The sequence below is a fragment of the Columba livia genome, chromosome 16, assembly GCF_036013475.1.
Source record: "Columba livia isolate bColLiv1 breed racing homer chromosome 16, bColLiv1.pat.W.v2, whole genome shotgun sequence".
In the NCBI taxonomy this organism is placed as follows: Eukaryota; Metazoa; Chordata; class Aves; order Columbiformes; family Columbidae; genus Columba; species Columba livia.
The window spans coordinates 8506341-8526555 of NC_088617.1; the positions used below are offsets into that span (position 1 = coordinate 8506341).

Genomic DNA, 20215 nt, shown 5'->3' on the forward strand with positions numbered 1-20215 from the left:
CAGGGTTGTAGATGATTATTTTGGTAGGTTAGTAGTACAACAATAAGGGAAGTTACTAGCATTAATCAAAGCAATTATAGAGCTTAGAATTTAAAAATGTGCAGTAAACGTCACTGATTTTAAATCAGCGCTGCTTTTGCTTTGTTTGCGCGTTGAACTGCAGCGCTGAGCTCCACTTGAGCAGTGTTGGTGCTTATTGCAGGTCTTGTCCTCTCGCTCTTCCAGGTGTTGGTAAAAGCTGAGTCTGAAGCTGTTTGATACCCAACTGTCTCTGAATTAAGTGACATTCTCTTTTGGTGTCTTGCAGTGGGCAGTGACCGCCTGCCCTGGTGTTTCTCCATCCCATGTCTCTTGTGCGTGGTGCTGCCTGGCGAAGGGCACCTGGTTCAGCCTGGGGCTCTCTGCCATTTGGGTGACATTTGGTGTTATATATCTCTCTTCTGTATTTACATATATGATAGCATTGGACTTCAGTGGTTTAGCTGCAATTGAAGACCTGTAGTTTTTAGAACAAGTTGCAGAAAAGACACCTGGTGAGACAGTGTGAACAATGACTCGATCTGTGAGGAGTAACAGCCTGCAAGCATCCACTCCCCTTGGCTGAAATATTACTTTTTGCCCCCCATTTCCTGCTCTTTTTACCTCATCCCCAGTGGTCCAGGCTGGGTCACACTCCCTGTGGTTTTCCGATAAATTAGGTGAGGGTAGCTGAGGTTGGGTCACGGCAGGGCCACTTAAACCGGGACAAAGCCATCTGCTTTCCCCCAGGCAGGCCTTGCCAGCGGGGTGCCAGGCTGGGCTTTATGCTCAGGGGAAACTTCTAAGTTCCCATTGATGTGAGCGGGAACAGGATCAGGCCTTGCAGGTCTCTGGAAGCTGCCCTCCATTCAAACCCCCTCCTTATCTCTCTGCAGTTTGCTCTGATAGTGGCAGTTTTATGTGCTCTAAGCTGCCTCGCAACTTCTTGCATTGCTGAAGTTCTTTCTTTAGCAAACCTTGGTGATGTCCGCGCCTCTCTTGCTCTGGCAGCCTGCTGTCTCTGCTAAGCTCACAATTGCGTTTTAATTAAAATCCTCTGCTGGTGTCAGAACTTTTCTTTTGCCTGTAGAGACCTGACACACTGAGCAGGAGCCTGAGTTTCTCTAAAATAGGAAAAGCTGGAAATTATTCGCGTCAGGTTTAGGTCCAGCTCTGATGAAACAGCTAACAAGTAACTGGTGTATCAGAGGGGCTAATCGCACTTTTAACAGCGAATTTAGTTGATGTGTTACTGGCCCATTGGCAGCTAACACACGCTGGCTGCACAGCATTGGGGGGATAACAGCAGCATTACGAATGTGGAGCAGCTAATCCTGATTTTTAGTCTCCTCTTACTAAACTTGACTTGACTGTTGTCCATCAGTGTGAGTTTTGGGTTCAAAATGGTTTTCACATCCGTGGCAAGAATTTAAAATATGAAAACACTTCATTTTTTTTGGTTACATATCCACATTTTGTAAAGCTTGCCTCACTTCTCCCCCCGCTCAGTGTTGTGTATTGTGCAGCGGAGGTTTCCACACAACCTGTTGCACCGGTTCCCTCCTATTAAAGGTTTGAGCTGAAGAGCTGGGTCAGTTTTATCTGGTCTGCTCTCCCTCCACATGTTCCGACGAGCCTTGTCCTGACCTCTCCATACAGCCTGAGCTCCCTGCACCGGCATCAGGGTTACCTGGATAGTTTCCCTTCTCTTTGGCCTTGTGCTTGCCCATCTGCTATTTTCATATTTCTGGATGAGGTAATTAAAAGGTGTGCTTGTTCCGGACAATTTGCATTGCGTAATTACTTGCAAATAACACAGCACATGGCTGTGGGGAAGAATGCTGTGAAAACTCCATTTCCTTTGCACTGAGAGTCCTCCAGAGTTGGTGACATCTGGAAAATCACACGCTCTGCGGTGGCTCTGTCTTGCCTCAGCTCTTGTAGGGCTGCAGATGGAATAAGCAGGAAGGAGACTTCTGTCTTGAGATTGTGTACCTAGTGCAATAGTAAAGCTGTTGGCAGCTGGGACAGGCAAGGGCAGCTTGCTTGCCTGGGGATAACTGCACCTTTAAAAGGAAAACTGCCTGTAACAGAGTTCCCTTCTAGGCTGTTTGTGGCAGCAATTTAGGTGACAGAACAGTGGCTCCACAAAACAAATAACTTGCCCATTTTCAGGGCTATTTGCAGGTTTCCTTAAGAGTGGGCCAGATTAATTTGTGCCTTAAATGAGAAAGAAAGAAAGAATGGTCCCTAACAGCTCAGGTCTTTGTCTGATCCTTCTCAGGAGGTGCTGTTAAGGTTGCAGAGCTGTTTTCTCTGGCAACGTGTTCCATGGAGCTGACAAAGCCACCCGCACCACAAAAGCAAGGCAGAAAAGTGATTGCAGCTACGTCCCTGGCCAGAGACTGTTCCTTTCTGGCCTTGCATTGCAGCATTACCAGCAAATTGAACTTGGCTGCTAGACTTCTAAGCTTGGAAATGTAGCTGAAAGGACTGTACTTGTGACATGAATAGGTTGACAAGAAACAGCTTGCAGGGAGTTGGGTGGAAGAGCTGCCAGTCTGGGTCCATAGGAATGACTGAATGGTGGGGTCAGGGTCTCTGGGGGCAGCAGGGTGAGTGGCAGCCCCAGCGGAGGAGCTGGTGGCCCTGAAGCAGGAGCTACTGCTCTCCATTGCAGTGCAGCTTCTCCCTCTGCCCACTCTTCTGCAGGTGGCAAACAGCTCTTTGTGTCTGTGTCCCTTTGCCAGCACTCATTGCATATCTGAAATGCAGAAGGGATGCTTCTTACAGCACCCCAAATTCTACACAGTTGTTGTTGTGGGGGTTTTGAGCCGTTTCTCTTTCCATCCATGCTCTGAATTGGTGCAAACAAAAAGTTTACATATTGATTTGCATTAGCAGGCTTACACCCTGTATGCTCTGAATTGCTGTGATACCTGCCTGTGATGTGCCATGTTCTTCTGGCTACAGTTAAATGTTGTTTTTGTACTTTCCAACAGGGCCAGTACTGTGACATCTGCTCCTCTGCAAACAGCAACAAGGCCCACCCCATAACTAATGCCATCGATGGGACGGAGCGCTGGTGGCAGAGCCCCCCTCTCTCCCGGGGGCTGGAGTTCAACCAGGTCAACGTCACTTTGGACCTTGGACAGGTAACCCAAGACCTTCTTGGTTGTGTTGCAGACCATGCTGGCAAGGACTCTGCTGTTAACATCCTCAGTGGTCCTTGCTGGAAGGGTGGGACAAAACCCACTTGTTTAATGGCAGGACAGAAGGCTCTGGTTAAAATGTGGAAGGGAAGACATCTTGTCTGTTTGTAGTATTAATGGCAGTCTGGGCTATTTGCTGTTAAGTATTTAGGCTCTCCCCAAAGGTTGAGTCACTCACAGAGACCTGCCACGCTGTACAGGTGCCTGTCCCCTAAAGAGGTACCTGCCTCCTGAAGTGGGATGGTTAGTGAGGCTTCACCCCAGAACACAAAAATACAGCCCTGAGGAATTTAAGGTTGTGCTGTAAAACTTCAGCTGGTACCTTTAAACACAGTAACTCCATGCTGAAGATCTTCCTATAAAAGACAAAGAATGACAATGGCTGTTTGGTCTCTAATGCTGGCAAGTCAAAGGGAATTAACATTGTAATAGTGCTGGCTGTCAGCCCCCACCGCCTCCTCTGCTGCTGCTATTCATCCGCACAACCATCCCTCTGGAAGTTGGTTATTCTCTCAGACTTTCCTCAGCTTGGGCGAAAGCAGCAGAAAAGATGTCCTGGCTGAAGCTGCAGAAACTGGAAGGTGTTATGAGCCAGAGACTTGAAGGGCTGTGGGATGTGGGTCTGCTTTCTGGTGTGGGGCTTTTGGATGGGGGAACTCCTCAGTCCTCGGACCGTGGCAGGGGGTGGACAAGGTGCTCTGCTATGCTGAGCAGCCCCAGCTATAATTCAGGATTCAGGGTACTTGCTCAGTGCTCTGACAGTTCAGCAGTTAACTACTGAAGTGCCCCCATAAACAGGTAGGGATGAGCTTTCACCTCATCTGCTGCACTTCCCTGAGCTCTGCTGCCCGCTCTGTGGCACCAGAGGCCAAGTTTGGGTCCTCCTTGGCTGGAAGGTCTGTGGGACGGGGCAGTTGTGCAGCTGTGGACTGGTCACCTCTCGCAGAGGAAATGTGGTTGCTGTGATTTGCAATTGCTTAGCCAGCCTTTCAGAGACTGAGTGTGCTGCCCCTTTATTTGGGAGTTTGCACTGATTGCAGTGATTTCAGTCCTTGTCAAGCACTGTAGCTTTGCACTGACCTTGCAAGTGGCTTTTTCACCCTCTCTGGCAGAGTAAAGGCTTGTTTTTTACTGTTATTTGTAAGGCATTCGACTCCAAATTTACAGCTGTAGATACGTGGGATGTGTAAATGAGAATGCCCTTCTATTAGATGCCTCAAACACGACTTCAGTCCCCAGGATTGTCTCTGATCCGCTCCTTGCCCTGCTGCAGCACTCAGCTTGGAGCGTCTCAGACACCCTCCACAGATTTGTTCTCTCCCATGAGAGTCAGCTATCTAAAGCTGTGCTATACACAGCACCAGCAAAATGCCTCCTGACGCCTGGGGCACAGCGTGCATCGCACAATAGCTGTGTGGGCAAAGCCTCCCGCCGCCGCACACAGTGTGCTGATCCCTTTAGCCGGCGTAGGTGGCATCTGCTGCGTCTCTTAGAAACTTCCCAGCTGGCAGGGGTGCGCTGGGTGGGTGGGTGGATGGCTTGCACTGCCTCCTCCAACCAAGGGCCAGCCTGCAATGCAGCTTTCTGATCGCTCACTGCTTGTCTGGAAAGGGATTTTCAAAGACCAGCTTTCCTTGGGAGCTTGTCCTCCTCTTTGTCATTCTCTGTGGCAACTTCCTGGCTTCAGGCCAGGGCTGACCAGCCATGCTGTGTGTTTGCAAGCTGCTGCGTTTGGCTCACCTGGGGATTTGCAGCCTTTAGAGCTGGGAGCTTGAGACTGGAATAATTGTGGGGACCTGCAATAGTGCTAAAATTGAGTGGTGTAAGCTTACCTTCTCTCTCCTGCCCTCCCAAGGCTCTGTGTTTGCTCTGGGTACCCTGGGGGTGGGATCACATCATCGCTTCTGCACAGTTGGTAGCAGGACTGGCGTGCATGGTGCTGGTTTTGCAGTTGCCTCACGTGGTGGGGAGTTTCTCTGGAATTACTGAGCCCTCTGCCTCCCTCCTGCCTTTGTGAAGTAAGTGGCTGCCCAGCTGGTCTCAACAGAAGCACAGACCTGAAGCTTCAGCCCATTTTTTAATGGCTTCCTCTTTATACATGCCCTTATTGTATATAATTGCTGTAATAACCTGTTTATGCTCCTGGTGAGAGTCAGTTCTTTGCTTTTCCCTCCTTTGTTTTGGTAGGTCAGGCAATAGAAACAACGTGCAATGTTACGGAATCACTAATTTCCTCCTTTTGAAGTTGAGGTTGGGTGAAAGGATGGAAGATAAAAAGTGAAACTGGTAGGACCCAGCGGGGTCTGCAGGGTGAGTGTAGGATCAGGTCCGCGTACCTGGCAGCCAGGCTTTGCAAATTCCTTGGATGCTTGTGAAACAGTGCAGGTAACACCCTCAAAGGCTTGTCTGGGAGCAGGGCTTTTTTTGGCTGGCAAACAAGGGCTCTCCTTGCTCTGTGTAACCCCCTAGGGAGCTCTTGGGCCAATTAAGATTTAATTTAAGGGACTGGCGGCCACCAAAAGCTTCTGTGCCTTTGAGGGATGGCGAGTGCCTGGAGCACCGACGACATGGTGCTTTGGCCAGGGCTGGCACAGGGGGTGGTGGTGTCAGCCCTCCCTTCACTGCTGCGCTTCCCTTCCGTCTTAGTCCCTCTCCAGCCATAAGCGCTTAATTACCATCTGGAATCAGGTTTCTCCAGCATTTGGCAAGGCTGTGGCAAGTGGGAGAGGGGCAGTTAATTAAGCAGCCTGTTGGTTTTTGCTTTTGCTGACTGGGAGATTGCTCTTCTCATGGGGATGTTAAAATCCTTTGGGAAGAAGAGGAGAAATATCATCCGCAGCCAGCAAATAAGTTAAAAAGTGGCTCAGGCTGGCCACCCAGTTGGTGTGAGTATATTAACCACTCACATCATGTCATCTTAGTGCCAGCAGTGGCCTAATCTTAACAGCTTCATTGGAAAGGCAGATCAGAGCTCCCACCACAGCATGGGAAGAGATTGTGTCTGATTATCTGCTGGGGGGGCCAGATCTGAATTGCTTCTCCTGGTGCCGTGTCTGTTCCTGCCTCCTTGGGAAGAGAGAGCTTTTCTTTCCAGAATTGGTGGGGGAGAAAGCTGGGAGGGGAGGAAGAGTTGCTGAGAGTTCCCATGTCTGGGAGCCAGAAATACGACAAATGGCTTTCAGGAGGGAATTTGAATGAATTTTAGGAGCTGCTGGGGTGGAGAGCATGAAGAAGGAATGTTTTTTTTTCTTGCTTGCTTTTTATCATGACCTTGTGCTTGAAGCTTTAGTTTAGGATGAATGGCTGGGCCACCGCATGGGTTTGCTGCACAATACAACATGGCGGCAGCATGGTGAAGCACGATTCAGCTTTGCAGGGTAGCAGAATTGGAAGGTGCTGTATACTTGCATGCTGTGGCGTTGCTGGACAATCTGGACTTGTCCCCAAAACTGGCCGTCCTGTTCTACCTGGCTTGGAGGCCAAAGGGCTGTGTTGTGACGGAGACTGCTGAGCACCAAGCTCTTTCAGACCAGCTGCAAACGGGAAGGTGCTTCTGCTGCAAAGGGGCTGCGCAGGGAGCAGAGGGACAGGAGGCCATGAGTCACGGCCACCATGGGAATTGTCCCCTGTGATCCTGCTGTGATTAAGTGCCACAGTGGGTGGAGGGGAGGAAAGGGTGTGATGGAAGATTCCTTTATTTTTTTTTATTTTTTTTTTTTTTCCCCCAAGAAGGTCATTTGAGTCAGAGCTGACAAAAATCAGGACGTTTAAAGAAACATGAATGACTGGCTTCCTGCCAGCGCCTGACATCTTCCTTGCATGAAGGTGAACCCAGGCCAGCCCTTCCCAGAGATGTTTATGGAGAGTTGGTGCTTCAGGATAAACTCTGTGCAGAGGAATGCTCACAGTCAGGCAAGAGCAGGAGCTTCGTGCCAGTGCTTGCTCGAGGTTAATGACTGCGGTGAGAAGGTGGCTGGATAGCATCCCCCATCTCCAGAGTCTGCTCGTCCTGCTGACACTAAACAACAGCAGAATGTTAGACTGGAGCTTTGCAGAGAGTTTTGATTTATACCCTAAAGGTATTTAATTCGGCAGCGCTGCACCGAGCGCACGCAGCCTCCCCTGCACGCCAGTCACTGGCCAGAAATAGCTACATCCACTGACCTCTGCCACCAGGGAGAAAAGGAAACCTCCTTTGGAGGGCTCCAGGCTGTTACTGCTTAAAGTGCAGCCTCCTTTAGGGTTTGTTTTTTAAAAAAAAAACACACCTGCATTCGTTGGTAACTTATGAAGATAGAGAGGAAATGAAAAGGATTGTGAGCTGAGCTCCTGGACCAGGCTGAAGGTGTGTTTTGCAGTCACTGTAAGATGTGTCTGGGCAAAGGAGTAGATTGATAACTTACCAGGAACCTCAAATACCTCTTGAATTTTCTGGTAGTTACAGTGGGATCTGCCACTGTTACCATTTTTTCTGGTCTCTGTTGAGCTGATGAACTTATGCATGCCGTAAATTAATCTGGCTCTGAAGGTGTTCATTGGCACAACACACACACTGCACACTTGGGCCCTTAGTCAATGGGCTGCTGTTCTTTCAGTGGGAAACTTCTCTCAGAAGGAGGTGGATGTTTTCCTGTGGTGAATTTCCAGGGCACAAAACTACTTCGTGTCCCTCTTGCACTGCAAACGTGGCCCCTCGGGACCAGCTTTGCACAACGGTTGGACGTGCAGGGCGCTTGCAGGTTCTGGGTATGTGGCCGAATGCCTGACTTGCGTGAACAAGTCAATCCTTTCTGTGCAAACCGATTTCTTGTTAATGAATATTAAATTCCTGCCCATCCTCAGTAGATCTGGGCGGGGTTCTGTGGGTGAAAATGCTACCTGGCCTAGTGCTGAAGGAATGCCATTGAACCAGAGCCTAATCCTTTGCATGTCACAGTGCTCAGAAATCTTCTTCCACCATAACTTTTAGCGTCTCGTTTATTTTAATTTAGTTGGGATAGTACTGCAGGCTGCTGGTGGAGATCTTCAGGAGTGCTCTGAATGGCAGCTAGAAGGAAAACTTGACAAACCGATGTGCTGAGGCTTACCCCCGTCCCCAGCAAAAGCCTTCAGCGCACAGATGAATCTGGTTTATTCCCTGGCTTAATTAATTTTTAAAAAGCCTTCTTGATGAGAAAACTCATGAAGTCCCGAAGGAAAGCTCATGGTTATTCTTGAATGGAGCTCTCTTCTCCTAGTGGCTGCTTTCCCTGACGTTGGGATGGGATGTGGTGATGGTCATCCGAGAAGAATTTTCAGCTGAAAACCTCTCCCTTCTTGCACCTTCTTCCTTTAGCACCTTCATTTCAGTTGCTGTGAGAGCTCTTACCTGCCTCTGGGTGATGTAGCTACTGCTTACATTTCCCTCTGAGGTATCCTGTTTGTTCTTGCTCTACACAGGGGGAGTCCTGAGACCAGTCTCTTCCTTTCCTTCCCCTTGGGGTGTCTTCTCCATCCATTTCTCCTGCACATATGGGTGGCAAATGCACAAATTCCACTTCTCTTGGGGCCACACACTGCACTGTCTGCCTGGCATGTGATTCTTATGGACCATTTCAAGAATAGGTGAAGATTTAATTTTTTTATTATTATTTTAAATTTCTCTTACTGTAAGGACTCCTTGGTGTTCCCTGTGCTGAGGCACCACTGTGGGAAAGGGGTAGGAGGGCTTAGTGACATTTACTGGGAGCTTTTGCACCTTAAGTAAAGGGCTAGGGCGTAAAATCTCTGACAAAGACATTCTTTCTCCAAATTGTTCTCTGGCTTTTGGAGCAAAAGCAGTATTAAAAATAAAGCATGTTTAGCAGGCTGAGCAGAAATCCTTTTTGCTTTCAACAGCTAAGGCTATGGTCTCTCCTGTGTAGAATCCTCTGCAATTTCCATAAAATCCTCCAAAAGTAGTTCAAGATCTCTATTTGTCCATTTATAAGCTTTAGAATATTAGCTCCCTGATCTGAAATAGCCCTTTAACTATGGACCCTGTTGGGTGCTGCTGTATTTTGGGAAGCGGGTGCATATTTGTCCTGCTTCCCGGGGAGAAGCAGCAAAGGTGTGACTGTGAGAGCGCGCGGCGCCGCGAGCTGGCGCAGAGCCCAGGTGTACGGATCTTCTCTCCCAATACATTTTCTCCTTTATTGTTTGAAATAACTTAGCTTGTGAAGGCTGTTCTGTTTCCTTCAAAGCTGCAGTTCCCCTGACCCAGACCAGCAGCTGCTTTTTTTTTTCTGATGCTGATAAGGGGAGATTTTTTCCTTCACTTGGCCCTTCTCAACCTTTCTGTGTTGTGTGCCGTCTCCCAGCAGATTCCTGGCTCCAGTGGCTGTGCAGGAGCTGCTCAGGTGAGCAGAAGGGAGCGCCTGGTTGTTAACCAAGTGGGGATCTGTCTCCGACAGCAAGAGCAGACCCATCCTTTCCTTTTCAAACAGCCTTGCCAAGTCAGATGCCAAGTCCACTTCTCTGGGATCCAGAGCAGCCAAGGCTGAGGTTTCTTTCCTCTTTGTTACTGCTGGTGGTTGCTGTAAGGGAGGAGATGTGCAGAATATCACTGTAGGTAAATCGTGGGTGACATGTGAATTTTAATTGTATGTTACGTTTACTTATGTCATGAACCAGTACTGCTTCAAGTCAGTTTGCCAGGGCTGCAATGAGTAGCTGGTATTTCACTGGTAGCGTTTGACTCCCCACAGACCTGCGGTGCCTCACGTCTGTGGGCTATGAGCGCTGAGAAAGCTCCTGTGAGAGCAGGAGGCTCCGGGCAGATCATTCGGCGTTGTGGAACCTTTTGTGGTCTCCAAGGAGGGTGTTTCTGCCCACCCATTGCATCTTGTACAAGTGACCCTTGCGCTTCCATGGCTTAATCTTCCCAGAGGCTGTGCTTGCTCTGCCTGGACCTGAACCAGCTTGGGAGAATTTGGGTGTTAAAAAAGCCCCAGCCACCCCCCAGAACAGCTCCAGGTAACAACTGATGAAAGGATAATTACGCTGTTTCTAAAAAGTGTGCGTAAGATTTCCACTGTAATTTCTCCATAGATATTGTTGCCTACTTTTGATTTTTGGCGTGATGAGAAGCGAGGAGGCTGATGGTGTGAAGTCTCCTGCCATGGAACTCCCCCTTCCCTCCAGGCTGCCGGTTCCTGCTCCGCTCCCTGGGATCCTTCAAAGATTAGGAGAAGGCCTTGGGGCGAGCACGAGCTGGAGAGAGGTCAGGCGAGCTGTATGGGAGGCTTTAATTTGTAATGAATAGCTGGAAGGCAAGCCTTGTAATTTCTTACTGTTCTCCTGGAAAGTGTCTGCCTGGCTGGGCTGGGAAACAAGAGCCTTGAATCGGGTGTGAATGTGTACAGATACATGTGCGCCAGGGGTCAGCTTTGTCCAGCCTGTTTGTAGTTGTACCAGGCAAGTTAAAGCAGACCAGAACCCTCTAGGTCAGGCCTCTTTTTACTGGAGAGTTGAGTTTTCCTACTTCAGACAGATGTTACAGGGAGTGTTTTGCGAAGGTCAGTGGGACTGGAGGGTTCACAGTTCTGGCATCTGAGCAGGTGGGTTTGTGTCTTCTGCACTTTGGCTTGCCTCATCTCCAAACGGGGAATAACTGCACCTACCTCCATCATTTTGTGCGCACAGCCTGTGTATTGGAGCCTGCACAGCACCAAAACAATGAGTACAAAATCAAATTTTCTTGAATCAAGTGCCCGTAACAGCTCTTGACTTGGCCCTGTGCAGCCCTTCTCTTCTGTCCATCATCATCCTCCAGCAAGTGACAGCATCCCCCACTGCTGCGGGCTTGCTTGGCTGTCCGTGAGCTCCTGCCCTGAGCACGTACCCAAAGTGCTGCCAGTCCTGCTCCTCGTGGGCTGGGAGACACACTCACCCTGTGGTATTGCACAGTCAGTTCAGTTCTTCACGCTTGTCCTGATCACAATGAGAAGCCCCTCAAGTGGGTTGTTCCTGCTTCCTGGGGCGGGTTCTGGAGGCGTCCTTGCCCTCGCGGCCCTGGCACAGCTATGTCCTGGCTCAGATCCACTGGGCTGGCAGGGAGGATGCTGAATACACTTCTGATCATCTGCCTAGTCAGCTTCTCTGCTCTTTCAAGCCTGTTCTAGCCCCCTGCACCTTTCTTTTGATGCTTTACCAAGCCTGGCTCAGCTCTGCTTTCATCTCTGCCTTATCCTTTTATTAGAGTCATAAATGCGGGCCTCCGGGCTGTGCCCAGCCTTGATCCTCAGCCGTTTCCTGTTTTCTGGATTCAGTGCTCTTCAAATTCCAGACCTCCCCTCCCATGTGTGATGCCAAGCAGCACAATGAATAGTGCACTGCTTCCCGTTGGATAGAAAATAAAAGGGAGACCAATAAGAAGACACAAGGTGAGAGGCTCATGGAAGAGTCTTTCTAAATGGCTTATGAGTAGATTCAAGATTGGTGGCAGCTAATTAGGGAAATGTGACTTATTCACATAGACCTGATAACCAAGTTTGTTTCCAGAGGCATGTTGAGGGGATGATTAGAGAGGAGGGACTGGAACAAGGATTTGTCACTCTGGGAGGTGCAGGGAGGAGGACAAGGTCTTGAGAGCGGCACATGGATGACTCTGCACAAGGTGAGGGTGGCACAGTGGTTTGGGGCTACCTGGGTCACCAGAGACTGACAGAAATGAGGGGAATGACATTATTTTGTGCTCTGTAGAAGGACTTGCCAAGCATGACTACAAAAAAGACCTTTGTTAATACGAGGTCACTGCTAACGGAAGGTGGGTCTGGATGGTGCCAGCTCCTGTTTGTGCAGCACAGGATGTGATGGTGCCTGTTTCCTCCAAGCACCCCAGCCTGGCCCTGTGCACACTGCATTGGAAAGGCCACGTGGGGACATGCTCCTTCCTGACAGCTCTGCTGGGGGTGGCAGCCTCTGGCAGAGAGGATGCGCAGGTAATGGGGGCCGGCAATTGCTGCTGCAGCAAGACTTGCCAGGGCTCGTTGTTTGGAGCTCCTGGAGGATTGTGTTAGCATGGTAGTTTCTCTTGTGCTTCCCTCCTTTTAATAACACAATGTTCATGGGAGACATGAGTCTCTAGGATGTGATGGAACGCTTCATACCTGTCGTTCCAAGCCACATCTACCTCGAGGAGCTGTGACTGCCAGCAGGGTTACATTAGCTGAGCTCCTGTTGCAGAGATACGTTTGGCTATGTTGCACGGTGTACATGGTTATCTGGAAGTCAGAACAGTTTCCCTTAGAATAAGTTGCCCTTATTCTAGAAGATCTGCATATTTTTGATGGATTTTGCCATTGTACCTGTGTGTGCTGAAACCCTCATCTCTGATGGAGCAGTTTTACTGGCAAAGCTTGTGCGTGACTCGGCTCTACTTGCTGTGCTCTGCCTGAGAATAATTTTTGCATCTTCTGTTTGACATCCTGAGTCTTTCAGTGATTGTTTGCTTAAGCCATGCAGTGACAAGCAAACAGCCAAACTCTGAGAAATGCCACATTTTTTCACGTGTGCATTTAGTTGCTCTTTCCCATTTCTTTCTTTGCCTGCTTTGTTACAGAGCTCTCCCTCACACACGTGCTCAGCTGAGCTCTATTTATGGGTTCCTACAAGTTTCTGTTGCTGTGGATTGGAGCGTGTCCTGTGACCAAAAAACAGTTGGCATGCTGCTGTAGGCATCTCTTGGATCTAGTTAAATGCACATGATGCCAAGCCCTGATGGGAAGGGGAAAAGAATGGCTTTCTGGTATTTGCACATAGTTGCAAACTGTAAACACAAACTCATGACTGCGAACAGCGATCTGTATTGCTGGCTTCATCGTGACTTCACTGTTGTTGTCCTGGCTGTTTGCTAAAGCTGTTGCTTAATCCTTGTCCAGGCTTTTTCAGAGTCTACATCCACCCAGACTTAGTGGGCACGAAGATTTTGGATGGACTCCAGGATGGTGTGTGTGGTTTTTTTGTTGTTGCAGGTTGTTGGTTTGTTTGTCTTGTTTTTTCCTTTCTTTACTAGTCATTGCTTTGTCTTGGAATAAGCTTACTTCAAGTCTCTATAAATGGGACTGTAAATACAAGGGGGCTCTTGGGGGATCACGAGTACAAAACTCATGTTCTTGTGAGCCTTGTATGTCCGAACAGCAGTGAGAACTTCCACACAAACGTAGCTGCAGATCTCTGCTGCTGTTAGTGGCATTGGGAATGTTAATCTCGCTGCAGCCCTGTTATGCGCTGCTGTTGGGTCAACTAACCCGGCTCTGAATGGCAGTGTCATGGTGAGGAAACTTGCTGACAAACGCTAACATAGCGCGTGGCTATAACGCAGATTTTTAGAAGAATAAACCTGCTTGCACACGTTGGGCTTGGCTTTGTTGAAATCTGCTAACAACTAGAGCTTTAAACCCGGTGTTGTCGAGGCTTGCAGGAACTATGCAGGAGAATTACAGAAAAGCGATGTTGCTGAAATGTCTGGAAGCTTGGTTCAGTCAGGTTTGGCACGGCAACCTAATACGGTGGTGCAAGGGAGACTCTTTTCATGTTGGAGCCAGATTTTCTCTGTGTGGGACCTGGAGCTGCTGCCTGATGGTGGTCCAGAAGGGACCTTCCAAAACCACCACTTGGCCCTGGGGATGGACGAGATGGAAGTAAGAAAGGGAATGGAGAGCAGAAAGGAAATGATATTTGCTGTCTCCTAGAACTGTGGTCAGAAGCAGGCAGGAATAAGGTATCAGAAATGGAGCATCTGTATCCTCTTCCAAATCCAACAAAGGCAGGATTTGGGTATATACTGCTCTTGGGTGCCAGAGAGCTTGGGACTCCCCTGAGGTTTGTGTGAATCATTAGTCTTTGGCATCTGGTCATTTAAAATGAAAAGCCTTTCAGTGCGTTTGGTGGCAAGCTGAGATCTCTTGCTTTGTGCCAATTTTTAGCTAATTCATCCTCTTCTGTTTCCTTCCTCTCCTTACCCTTCCCATGCACACAGGTTTGCGACAGGATATCCACTCCTTTAAAGGGAATGGGGGAAATATTTGCTTGTAGCGTGGCCAGTTGCCAAGGTTGCTTTGTTCTCCTTGTTGTTGAAAGGACGGCCCAAGGAAACTCAGAGCTGAAGCTGGCATGAGACTGGGGTGGATTTCCTGCTGCTCTGGAAATGAAATGCATGACATTGGGATTTTTCTTTTTGGATCACATAAATGCAAGGGAAGAGAAGAGCTGGGTGGGCTATGGACAGGCTGGGTCTGAGATCCTCCCTTTGATGGGAAATTGCTGTGTCACAGCCATACAAGTTGTGCTTGATCAAGGTTAAAACAGGTCTTGGAGTTTTTTTTAGGTGAACTAAGATCTGAGCTTGTGACAGGCCTGGGTTTTCTAGGAGAATTCAGTTGTGTGCTTAAGAAGATGCTTTCCCCTGCTCCATTCAGCATGTTGTAGCTGGAGGCTCTTCTTGGTGACCCAAGCCCTGTTGTTACTACAGAAGGCATTTTTCTTAAAAAAAAAAATAAAATAAAAATCATGCAGTAATGACAGTGGCAAGGAAAGTCATGAATTGCAGTGTGTGGGTCTTAAATCATTGGTATGGCCAAAGCAAAGATGTCCAGGGCTCTGGGCTGATGGGTTTGTAGGCAGTATAGAGAGGGCAAGAGAGTTTTTGCTCAGTGAGGTGGTTTGCCTGGGTTGTGCATGTGTTGATGCTCAAACACCTTGCTGTGCCCACTGTGTCCTGTAAGACAAAGGATCTGACTTCTGTTTGTCATAAGAGATCAGGTAGCATTTACCTGTGTGCATACTGTGTTGTGCTGGGATTGTTACATTGCCACCCCAGGACTCCTGAAAAGTTCTGGGAACTTCACAGTCGTCTAATTCACTGTTGGCCACAGAAAGAGCCAGAGCTGTTTCAAGTCTCATCCAGTGCCTGAAGCACAAAATCCCATTTGTGTCCTATGGAAAGGGACTTGAGTGTTTCTTTTTTTAGCCCATGTTTTGGCCAAGGGCTTCCTGAATAAACTTAGCAAATCAGCATGGCTTTGTCAGTACTGAAAAGGGTCCTACTATAGCTCTTTTATAGTAATTTTTCTTATTTTTAGTACTGCAGGGCTGAGGATGTCTGGTCACGGAGCAGGTCCTGGATTCGTACAGCCCTTAGCCTGCCTTGGAGAGCCCGTCCTAACAAGCTTGGGGTCCTAGCTGACGTAGTGGTGCTTGCAAAACGCTGGGTGTAAACCATCCTGCAGGCCGCCTAAAGCAGAAACAAGTATTCTTTTGTCTGGCTTCTCCATTTCAATTGCAAACTGGCCCGGAAACTCTTAAGAATGTTTAAATTGTCTTGTACAGTGAACCTGGATTGATATTACTTGCTGTAACGTAACTCATGGAATGTACAGTTGGGAACGTTTGTTTGCTCTGAATGGTAGGAATGCCTTCTTGAAAATGTGCTATGCTTTGGTAAGTATGAATAGTGGGTTTTTCCATCCCCCTCTCCAGGTTTCTGAAGGCCAAAGTCTTGAAACAGCTTAGAAAGGCTGCTAGAGCTGTGCTGATAAGATATGCAGCAAATGTGCTTGAGAGGCTAATGTAAGAACAGAAATGTCTAAGTTGTTTGCTTTCCCCTTAACAGTGTGAAAAATTAATATGCCTTATTAAGGAGCATGGGGAGTTGTGTGCTTGGAGTAAGGGCTACACTGAGATATTATTCCTGGCTTATGTTATCCCTGGGGCTGGCAGCTGAAATGCTTAGTTCAGATTTACTGGGCAGGAGACTGGAGCTGGTTTGGGCTTTGCAGACCCCCAGTCCATTGCAGGTTCGTTTCTAGCATGCTCTCTGAGCTTGGTGCAGAGATGGAATTGCTGCTTGAGACAGCAAATCCTGTGTTGTTTCGAGATGTGATTTTTCTATCTAGTTAATTTCTTATTTTCTTCCCCCACCACTTTGCCGTCAACCTTCTTCAGCCAGTGAGCCAGGTTACCTCAAACAACTTTGGTACCAGGTCTGTGCAGCGTGCTGGGAGCTTCTGGCGAGGCCATTTTCCTAACACCATCAGCCCAAGGCAGAGGAGGATGCTGCTCTACACCCTCTCGTTATACACCAGTGCTATTTTTCCTCTAGCCCAGCACCCAAGTTCTAATACCGTGCTCATGATCTGGAGTGTGGCTTAAATTCACGCCACCAGCACAAGGACTGAAAACTGTTCCCTGGAGGTGATCGAGCTACGCAGAGAAACCATGAGTCAGTTGTGTGTTACCTTTAATGTGAACAAAGGGCAGATATGGGCCTCGGGTGCTGAGAAATGCAGCTGGAAATCCAGCCTTCTTCAGCACGTGCTGCTCGCCCAAACCGGGGTGCAGGCAGGGGCTGCAGCCTGCCCAGCAGAGCAGGTCTGCTTCCAGGGAGGGTGGATGGTTCCTGCAGGCAAGACCCACATGGGTTTGCTTCCCTCTTTGCTGCTTTTTGCTTGAAATGCTCCAGTGGTTACCCCAGGCTGTGGGGCAGAGGAGCTGGGTGCTCACTTGAGCTGTGGGGCCCCTCTCTGCACTTGCTGGGCTGCTCTGACATCCATGAGCCATCTGCAGGGTAACACTTCCATGAAATATGTCCAACTGGACGTATTTCATCAGGCTGTGGTGCTGTGAGAATGACAATACAGCTATTGCTTAAAAACTTGTTTATAACCTCCCCAGTAAATGACATACCTGTGCTGTGCCCCCACCCTGGGCGCATGCCATCGCACTTGCCCTTTCTTCTTTCAGCAGTGGTCTTTCTTTCAGTGGTGTGTGCTTACACGCCCAGACCTTTTATCTGCACTAAATCATGGCTTTCTTAAGTCCTGGTGTTTTCTGTAGCACTCCCCTTATCTCTGTTCCTTCCCGGGGCTGGGCAGTGGGAGCAGGGAAGCAGGAGGGGCTGAGTAAGCTGTAAATGCCTGTTTGCCCTGCAGTGATGCTGTGTGGCCTACAGCAATGGGCAAGGCTGAGAGCAGCAAGAAGCACCTGTAGGACAGTTGAGTTTTTCCAAATTGCTGGGCAGTTGGGGTTTCTGCAGGACAATTGGGTTTTTTTTAGGGTGCGAGGCAGTAGGATTTGCAGCATGTTCACGTAGCGTGAAGTCGCAGTTTCTCAAATGGATGTTGGCTTGTGGAAAGAGGCTGAAAACTGGTTTGAAGGTTGCAGTCAAGTGTCTGTGTGGTATTGTCTCTGCTCTCTGTGCCCTTGTCCCTGCCTCATCCTTCTTTTGAACCATCAGAATAAGGGTACCGTGAAGTCCTGGAAAGTGCTTATGCTCTTGCCTTCTCATGGTGGAAACTGCAGAAAAGACTGGGAGTTTTATGGCTCCTCTTTGCAAGGATATCTTGCTTGTTGACCCTTTGAGCTGGAGAGCACTTGCTTCCCAACAGGTTTGTTTTTGTAAGGGGGTTTGCCATCTGTAGTGAAGGGCAGCAACTCCACTGCTCACACCACCTTTACCCCATTCTGTAGCCAGAGCTGAAGGTTTGAAGCATGACTAAGAGTTGCATCTTCACGTACTGTTTCAGGGGAAACCTGTGCAACATGGGTGCATCTGCATGCGGTATTATGCCTCCTGTGGTGCAAGCAGCCGCGTGGATAGGCATATCCTTTGAATAATGTGCAAATAGTTGCATAGCACTATCGGTTTTGCTTGGTGTGTAAAGCATCTGACCTCTCTTTTGCTGAGGCTTTCAACAAGCCAATTTACAGTCTTGGAAGGGACCACCCAGAGTCTGGTCTCATGGCCAGCAGAGGGGGAAGGGAGGGAGCTCTTCAAAGAGCAGAGGAGGTGAAATGACTCCCGTGGCCTGTATATTGATTTCATGAACTGTGAGGCTCAGAGTCAGATGCCAGTTTGCTTTGCTGTGATCTTAGCAGAATGTGACCCCTGTCCCTCAGCAGCAGAGGCATCGGGGCGATCACGTTTCCCTAGGCAGATCCGATTTCTGGGTGATGTGCCCTGCGCGTGGGAACAGCACTGGGAGGCATCGCAGGGGAGGCTGTGGCTGCGCCTGGTGACACACCATCTAGCACAGACACCCCATGGCAGCTTTGGACATGAGGACCAGACAGTGTGGATTGCCTGTAGCTACCATGTTTGCATGAATGGCTTTGCTTCCCCTCCTTTGAAGATGACTGTCTTTGAAAACAGGAGGTCAAGAATCTGCTCACAGACAAATTAAAAGACACTATTTACAAATGTTTATCCTGGGAAATATTTATAAATCTCCCCTTGGGAACAGAGCCTTGGTCTGTCAAGTACAGCTATCTAACAGCTCATGAGCCAAACCCACTCAGGTTAGCGTGCATCCTGCTGAAGGATACAGCTTCATCCCTACAGCCACTTGTTACTGACCCCGTTGTGTTTGTATCAGTGTTATACACAGTGCTGTGTTCAGTGCTGAACTGCACTCACAAGGTCCCTGTCTCTAGAAAAATTGTGAGGGTTCAGCAAAGGACAGAAGTTAAATGGCTGCTCTCAGCAGCTGCTCTAAAGGTGTTTTGGGATATCCACATCAGATCGTTAGAAGCTTCTTGTTAACCTCATAGCAGGGTGATGCGCTATGGCAACACCACTGCCACTTACAAGGTAGCAGCCTCGTGTCCTTCGTTCTTGCTGTGTGGCTTGTGGGAGCAGTGGAGATGCAGGCAGCAGTGGGCAGCAGTGCAGGCAGAGTGCGGCTGCCCCTTTCACTGGTCCCAGTGCCCCTTTCACTGGCCCTTTCTGTGTCCCTGCCCCAACAGCAGGGCAAACCCTGGAACCTGGCAGAGGAGCTGCCGGTGCTGGTGGTACCACCTTCTCCAGTGAGGACACTCGGGTGCTCAGGGTGTGCTGAGTTTGTAATCCCACGCTTACACCATATCTGCAACTAGTACTGGAATTATGTTCTATTTTTCTGGCATTGAGGGGTAGTAAATCCCCCTGGTGATGCTATTTTCTGGGCAGGGAGTGGGGATAAGTGCTGGGATTTCTGCAGTGGAGGGAGTGATCAGTTATCAGGTACCTACAGCAGCAGGAAGGAGGAAACATGAGATGCCTGCGGTGCAGACTGGGATGCTGCCTTCGGTGCCGGTGTTGGAAAAGCTTTGGGATTTATTTTCCCCATCTCCTAATGAATGTGTCTGACATCAGCAGTGAGGCCTGGAGCGGTTCAGTGTCCCTGCCCATGTGTCTCGGTGTCCCCAGGGCCAGGACGGGATGTGAGCGCATTCGTGGCGTAGCGGCCCTGGCTCGGGTTGCTGAAAGGGAGAGGGTGGCAGGTGCCGCAGCACAGCTCCCCCAAATAGAAACCACCCGGATTTGAAACTAGGTCAGAAGCACGATCTGAAACACACCTTGAGAAGTTTTGAGCTGCACCTCTTCCTCTCGTCCTTGGCTGCCGGGGACCGTGCGTGTCTCATTGACCAGAAATTCGATATTAAAACTGAGCAGGTGGGTTAGTGCTGCCTCTGGCTTGGTGCTGCCTGAGCAGAAGCGCTTACAGGAGTGATGTGACTTGCAGTTGGCCTCTGTGTGCTGATACCTTTCTGACCAGTGTAGCTGGAGGTGTGTTGAAAGCGTCAGTCCTCAGTGAAGCTGTTGCTTTTGAACTGGGCTTGTCTGTCAGCAGCAAGAACCGATTTCTGCTGCGAAGTGCCCCCCAGGCAGCCCCGTGGCAGGTCGGGGGAGCGCAGAGCAAAGCAGCTGCAGATGTCTGAGCTGCGGGAGCCGCTGGGGCTCGAGACCAGAGTGACCGCACGTGTCCGCAGCGTGCTTCGTCTTAATGCGTTGTTTATTTGATGTCCTGTTTGTTCTGGCAAAGCCTGATTGCCTGCTGAGATAGATAACTGAATGCTGGAGAACAGTGTGAGCTAATTCCGTTTCTCAAACAGAAACGTCTTGCATTTGCCAGAAGCAGCTTTTCTCCCAGTGGCTGGTGAGTGGCAGCTGGGGCAAGGGAGGGGGGAGTCTCTTTGCTTATCCCCAA

The 20215-nt window shown here is 49.2% G+C and overlaps 1 protein-coding gene across 2 annotated transcripts in view; it reads left to right on the forward strand.

The window, feature by feature from the left end:
• LAMA5 (laminin subunit alpha 5) overlaps positions 1 to 20215 on the forward strand; it is an 89820-nt gene that overhangs the window by 3266 nt on the left and 66339 nt on the right. For both annotated transcript variants that reach the window (XM_065032386.1, XM_065032387.1), the window contains exon 2: positions 3021 to 3173. In XM_065032386.1, the coding sequence (XP_064888458.1) occupies positions 3021 to 3173 (153 nt within the window). The remainder of the gene's footprint in view (positions 1 to 3020; positions 3174 to 20215) is intronic.